Genomic DNA, 6,940 nt, shown 5'->3' with positions numbered 1-6,940 from the left:
AGCAGGTCGATCACGTCGCTCTTGGCCTCACCGACTACACTCAGGCGCGGCGGCGGCGGCGGTGGCGGCGCGAGGTCGGCGTGCTTCGGAGAGCGTACCGCAGTGCGGTGCGCCTGTAGGTCATCACGCAGCCGATGGACCTCTCCACCATCGGGAGGAAGCTGCAGCGCGCGCAGTACCTCTCGCCCGAGGACTTTGCGCACGACACGCGGCTCGTGTTTCAGAACGCGATCACGTACAACTCTGCCCAGTCCATGTTCGGCGTCGTCGCCGGCATCCTCGCCTCCTCCTTCGACCGCCGATATACGCTCATCACGCAGGCGGCGGCGATCGACCCGGGCAGGCCCATGCCCGACCGGCCCGGCTGGCCGACGTTTGCGCAGAAAAAGAAGCTGTATGACCTCTGCACCAAGCTGTCGCTGGCGGACCTGAACCAGATGGTGCAGATGGTGCAGAAGGGGTGCCAGGCGGCGGTGCAGCAGTGCGGGCACAAGGAGGTTGAGGTGGACGTGGACGAGCTCGACATGGACACCTTCAACAAGGCGCGCTCGGCCCCGCGGCTGCCCGCGTCCCGCAGGCTGCTCGCACCACACCCTCGCCCACCCCTCGCCTCTCGCCGCAGGTGCTCGGCTTTGTGGGCGGCAAAACCAGCAGCAAGGTCAAGGCGGACCAGTGACGCGGCGCAGCTATTCACGCCGGCGCGCCCACGGCATACGGGGCCGCTTCGGGCTGTCGGCGGGTGCGAGGGCAGGGGCGGGGTCGGACTCCTCCCGAGCACGTGGGTGCCGGGCGGGGTTGCTAGCGAGGGTGCCCCACCTCTCGAAGGTAGTAATGGGGCGTGCATGTACCTTGTATTTTGTCTCTGTTGTTTTTCCTCCCTTTGGCGATTGACCACGTCGCGCGCCGCTCGTATAGCGGACTGGTATAGACGGTGAGCAGAGATCTGAGAAACGTGATGGGAGTGTCCGGGGAGAGAGCGCTCCATGGCGGCCAGCAGGGCGTCGCACAGTGGTCAGTGCAGGCATTCAGGCATCGTTCCCTAGACCCTACAGTACTGCCAGAGCTACTTACTTGATTGATGTCCAGCTCCTCTGGATGCCCGAGGACATGTCGGCCTACTCCCTACACGCCTCAATCGTCGTCTTCGAAAAAGTAGCGCCACCTTCCGTGTTCGTCCCTTGCCCGGCAGACCCAGGTTCCCTCCGTCCAGTAGACCCGCGTGTGGTTCTCGTCGTCCATGTCGCCGGCTCCGAAGTCGCTAAATATCTGCTCCGCAAAGATCGCGTCCGGGTTGTGGGGTGGGAAGTGAGACTCTGTCTCTGCCACGAGCTCGCGCCAGCCGGGCAAGGGGATCGGCTTCCAGGCGTCAACCAGCGCCGACTGCTCGCACCGAAGCATCGTGTCAATGTCCCGGAGCAGCGCCTTGCCCTCGTGCTTCCAGTCGACAGCCGGCTCGTCCATTGCGCCGCCAGGGATCTCAATTGCGACACACACGAGGTCGTACGGGCATGGGTGCTGCACGCGCCGCCGGGGCAAAGCGCTGTAGAGACTCGGGTCACAGCGCGCGAAGCGGCAGCGCATGACCAGCGTAGTAAACTCGTCAATGGCAAACGCCCCCCCGCCGTCGAACAGGGCAGATGCCCCCCCGCCAACCTCAGAAAACCAATCGATCTGCTGGTACTCTTCAAAGGTGCAGCACGCCCGGTCGCACGGGGCCCATGGCGAGGTCAGCGGGCGAACGCTGCGGAGCTGCCGTGTGGCGTGTGGAGGGAAGACAAGCGTCATGCACCCCGTCGAGTCGTGGCAGCATCCCACGGAGGTGCCGGCGCTGTTGACGGTCTTCAGCTGTGCGATCGCCCCGCGCACGATAATCGTAGCGCCGAGCCGCACGCACGTCTGCACGTGGTTGCTGGCTTCTGCGAGCGTGACTCGTCCCACCGGTGCAGCCGCACGAGCGGCGTGGCAGGCGCGCGAGTCAAGCACCGCCTTGAAGCGACTGCAGACGAGGCGCAGCGTCGTGTGCGCCGGCGGCCGCCAGTAAAAGCCGGGCGGGATGAGGGCCTGCGGGTCGCGGAAAGGAACCTGCGACAAGACTGCGGCGAGCTCATCATCGCCCAACGAATCGAGCTGGGTCGGCATCGCAATGCGCGTGAGGTTGCCGGGCTTGATACGGACTGCCTCGCCGCTTTGCACGTCGCGAACGCACCACCGTCCAGACGCCTCGTGGAAGCTGAGCAGCTCCACCTCCGCGCCGTTGAGAGCCGTGCGCGACGTCAGGCCATCCACGCGCGCGCGGCAGGCCGTTTCCAGCTGCATATGCATGTGTGTGTGTGTATATGCGGCGGCGCCGACGCAGCGGTACCAATTTCTTTTTTTACCAATTTTGCGCACTTGCGAAGGAAGGGGGGGCGGGTTTTCTTCCTTTCAGAGTAGTTGTACAAACGAATTGGAGAAAACGGAGACGGAGGCGCGCTTTCTAGGCCCTTGGGGGCCCTCCCACTCAGCGCAGTCGGAGAAACCGGTGAACGAATCTTCGGAGGATGCAGTCAGGTGTGAGATTTTTAGCAATACCAAACAAATCTAACACTCACACGTCATTTGGGGCCTGGAGCCCTGTTCACGCGCGCGCGAGACGTGCAGACAGGGTTGCCAGGTGAGAGCGAATGGCGCGGTTCACGCCTCGCACAACAGAGAGAGAGATGCGCTCTGCATGGTGGGACATAAAAGAGAGCGAGTACTTGGGCGAGTAGGCCGTGCGGTCGACGCTGCCGCGCGCGACTTTGCGCGCGAGGCGGCGCAGCTTGAGAACGGCGGTGGGCGAGAAGCCGCCGCCGAACGTCTCGTGGAGCAGCAGGTTGAAGTTGTTGCGCTTGACAAAGATCGCGTCGTGGTAGAAACCGCGATGCGCCTTGACGTAGCCGTGGCCGGTCTTGTGGGAGAAGGGTTGGCCGGGCTGCCCGCGCGCCTTGCAGCCCATGTTTAGGCGGCGGGCCTTCTCTTCGGTGTTACCAAAGGCGTAGGAGTGGCCAACGGAGGCGGGCGTGCCGCCACTCGAGGCGTTGCCAACGCCCGGCGAGGAGGTCTTGAGGAGGGGCGTCCAGAGCTTGATTTCATTCATGTCATCGCACCCTCCTGGTCCCGCATGGGGTTCTGCGAGGTCAGTCTTGTACCCCTCGTTGTACTGCCGGGTGAGCTCTGGTTTCTCCTTGTCGCCGTGCACGACCGGCGCGTTGGCCGGGGCGCGCATCGCGTCCGCCCAGGCGGCGTGTTGTTGTTGTTGTTTTGCAGTCATCACTGCCGCGCTCACTGTATAAATTAATAAATACAACGGACATCCCAAGCTGGCTGGGTCGAGGACAGACACGTCCCCACCTTTGCAGGATTTTGCAAAAGCGAGGGGGGAGGGCGCATCGCCGCGCGGAGAGGGCTAGGCACAGGGCACAGGGGATCTCTCTCGCATAGGATATGCACTCGGCGGCACGAGGGCAAGGCTGGGCGTCCTATGTTTGTGCTCCCCCCGGACCCCTCGCTCTCGGGCACTATCCATCTCGTTTGAGCGCGGAGGCTCAGAGCCGGAGGGTGGCTGGCTCTATGTAGGTCTGTAAAGGATCAAAACACTGGTTCTCCGGTCGCGCTGTCCAAGGGACGTCCACGTGACACGATTGTGGCACAGAGGGTGTGATGCTGGAGTATCGACACTCATGGGGCACGGCGCAGGATGCGCCGTGCTAGTACACCGTGTGTAGCGTGTGTGAAGGGTAGCACAGGCGTCCGAATTCAGACGCCTCCCCCAGGACCGATGCTGAAGGCGTCGGGGATGTACCGTAGATCGCGACGCCTGTGCGGGCAAGGCCGAAGGCGGCACGAGGAGGGAGTAGTTGACATCCGAGAGTCGCCCTTGACGGAGGCGAGGCGCGGCGCGGAGCCGGAGAAGGCGCGGGCGCAGGGGCGCAGGCCGGAGACGGCGCGGGCGCGAGGGCGCAGGCCGAGGTCGCCCTTGACGGAGGCGCGGCGCGGCGCGGAGCCGGAGGTAAAGCTATGAAAGCTGAAGCGTGAGGCACTGGCTGTGCGATGTGAGTTGTCACTCTCGATGACGGAAGCGAGACTCGAGTACTCGACGGTGACGGCGGCGGCGACGGCGCTGGTGGCGGAGGCGCTGGCGGAGAGCTCGGCTACGGTGGAGGCGGCGGCAGGGCGCGTCCGGTCGTAGTCGAGGGCGGCGCAGGCATCTCGCGCGCTGGCCAGAAGAGCGCCGGCCGTGCGAGGCGAGGCAGCGCACTTGACGGTGGCGACGCCTTGCTCGACGGTACGGCCGACGGCGACGGCGCTGGCGGCAGAGGCGCTGGCCGATCGCTCGGCTACGGCGGAGGCGGCAGAGCTCGTCCGCTCGCAGTCGAGGCCGGCGGAGGCGTCTCGCGCGCTGGCCCGAAGGGCGCCAGCCGTGCGAGGCGCGGCATCACGCTCGAAGACGAAGGTCTTGACGGAGGCGATGCCTCGCTCGACGGTACGGCCGACGGCGATGGCGCTGGCGGCAGAGGCGCTGGCCGATCGCTCGGCTACGGCGGAGGCTGCGGCAGGGCGCGTCCGGTCGTAGTCGAGGGCGGCGCAGGCGTCTCGCGCGCCGGCCGGATGAGCGCCGGCCGTGCGAGCCGAGTCATCGCACTTGATGGAGGCGATGCCTTGCTCGACGGTAGCGACGGCGACGGCGCTGATGTTGCAAGTTCTAAAAAGGTTCCACCAGGGCTTGCGCGTGGCGGCGGCGGCTGGCGCCTTGGTTTGGGCGGCTGTGACTGGCGCCTCGGCCTCCGTTTGGGCAGAGGCCTTAGCTGGTTGGTTGGCCTTGTGGGCGGCGGCCTCGGCTGTCGCCTCGGCTCCACCTTGGGTAGTGGCCTCGGCTGTCGCCTCGGCCTCTTGTGTGACACACAGCCTCGGCTGGCGCCTTGGCAGCCAGGTCGGGGGCTGTCGCCTCGGCTCCACCTTGGGTAGTGGCCTCGGCTGTCGCCTCGGCCTCTTGTGTGACAGCCTCGGCTGGCGCCTTGGCAGCCAGGTCGGGGGCTGCGCCCCCTTCTTCCCCCGGGCCCCCCCACGGTCGGCGCCCCGGAGGAGAGGTCCGACAGGAGGCGTCGGCGTCGGCCCGCAGCCGATGGCAGTAGTGAAGGAGGCAAGGGGCAACTGACAGCAACGGAGCTGGGCGGCGACCGGTAGACTCGATCGAAGCAACCCCCCCAACACGAGATGGTCCGCATCGTCGGCACCCTCGCTTGGGACTGGGGCAGGGTGGCCTGGGTGATCTGAAGTTGAAGTTGAGCTGCGCCGTGTCTCGGCGCCGGCGATGATGTTGTTGATGGACGGACCTGTGAGGACGGTTGTAAACCATCCATCGGTCTGCCTTCCGGGAGCGCCTGGCGGCCGTCCTGGAGGCTGTGCCGATGCAGAGGAGCTGGTGAGCGCAAAATGGCAGGCGCCGTTGATGGAGATCATGTCTGGAAGCGGCTCTGAGGGGACTGGCACTGGTGTTGGTCCAGAAACAGCGACGGCGAGGATGACGGTGAGCAGGATGGTGAAAACGCAGTAGACTTCGGAGCCTGCGTGGCTCGCGCCAAGACTCGGAGCCGCAGAGAGAGCGCAAGCGGCGGTGAACCGCTCGCGAGCGCACACAACGAGCCGGCGGGCGGCAGTGAGAAAGTAGTGGACAAAGTCGACGGTGACGACAAAGATGGAGGTGGCGATGGAGAGGGCGAGCTGGATGATGGGCGGCGCTGAGCCGAAGATGGCGCGGGCGCAGGGGCGCAGGCCGGAGACGGCGCGGGCGCGAGGGCGCAGGCCGAGGTTGTCGTCGAGAGTGATGGGATCGCCAGAGTAGTCGGTGATCGGATTGGCCATTTTTTCGCTGCTGGGCGGAGGCCTCGGTCTCCCCTCTGCCCGTGCGACTTTCGCGCTAACTCCCTCAGCGTAGATCGTCTCTCTTCGGCGCGCTCGAGCACGTTTGGCACCAAGAGGCTTTGATTCTGACGACCCTCACCCGCCAAGGCAGGTGTGCACTCTGCTAGTACTTGTGTACTCACACCACTACACTGTGGCCTGTGGGGTGTGCCCGAGCATGATGTATGTGCGCGTCTGTGTGTGTGTGGGACAGACGTTGTTGTCCTATGCGCGGGGCTTGGGGACCGAAGATATCAAAACACTGGTTCTCCGGTCGCGCTGTCCAAGGGACGTCCACGTGACACGATCGATTGTGGCACAGAGGGTGTGATGCTGGAGTATCGACACTCATGGGGCACGGCGCAGGATGCGCCGTGCTAGTACACCGTGTGTAGCGTGTGTGAAGGGTAGCACAGGCGTCCGAATTCAGACGCATCTGACCAAGCTCGTTGTTGTTTCTTTTCCTTTGCCCTCTTTGGCGCCCGGTCGCGGCGGCGTCCAGTCTTGTCAACAGAGATAAAGTACCGCCCACATTCATGCTCGACGAGGGCTGCATCGAGCTCATGCACAGCGGGCAAACCGCCGGCCAGGCCGGGGCTAACCCCTACCGCGTGCAGATCATCGACATCAAGCCGATCAAGAATCCGCAGGGCGGCGCGGCGGACCGCCACCGTCTCGTCATCTCGGACGGCCGCCACTACATGCAGGCGCGCCACCCTGCGGGCGCGGCGCGCGGTGGCGCGCGGCGGCGCCCCGCCACTCCAAGCCTCATCCGAACCGCCCGCGCTCCCCACCGTTTGCGCAGCCACCGGAAGCCGCGCGCGCGTCAGCGCTGCCGCCGAGCTGACCAGCCGCGACTCGCCCTGCGCAGGCGATGCTCTCCACCTCGCTGAATCCGATGCTCGAGCGAGACGGGGTGAGCCCCGGACGCGCCGGGAGCGCCCCGCCGGCGTGGTGAAAATGATCCACCACGCGCGCACCTCGCCGCAGATCCGTGCGCTGAGCATCGTGCGCCTCG

At 65.6% G+C, this 6,940-nt stretch overlaps 2 protein-coding genes across 2 annotated transcripts in view; one reads left to right on the top strand and one right to left on the bottom strand.

Moving 5' to 3' along the window:
- Positions 1-904, top strand: part of EMIHUDRAFT_441505 (hypothetical protein) — a 4,041-nt gene extending 3,137 nt beyond the window's left edge. Inside the window, exons 5-7 of the mRNA XM_005786044.1 lie at positions 6-44; positions 120-542; positions 623-904. Coding sequence (XP_005786101.1) covers positions 6-44; positions 120-542; positions 623-676 — 516 coding nt within the window. The 3' untranslated portion in view covers positions 677-904. The remainder of the gene's footprint in view (positions 1-5; positions 45-119; positions 543-622) is intronic.
- Positions 905-3,777: 2,873 nt separating this feature from the next.
- Positions 3,778-5,883, bottom strand: EMIHUDRAFT_111662 (hypothetical protein; the record flags this gene model as incomplete). The annotated part of the gene is made up of 2 exons (XM_005786043.1): positions 3,778-4,877; positions 5,355-5,883. 2 exons carry the CDS (start codon positions 5,881-5,883, stop codon positions 3,778-3,780), a joined length of 1,629 nt encoding a protein of 542 aa, XP_005786100.1.
- Between the last annotated feature and the right edge of the window lie 1,057 nt (positions 5,884-6,940).

The sequence above is a fragment of the Emiliania huxleyi genome (assembly GCF_000372725.1).
Source record: "Emiliania huxleyi CCMP1516 chromosome Unknown EMIHUscaffold_155, whole genome shotgun sequence".
Taxonomy (NCBI): Eukaryota; Haptophyta; order Isochrysidales; family Noelaerhabdaceae; genus Emiliania; species Emiliania huxleyi.
The sequence above is the reverse complement of the archived record's forward strand: the minus strand, read 5'-3'. Positions and strand labels throughout refer to the sequence as shown.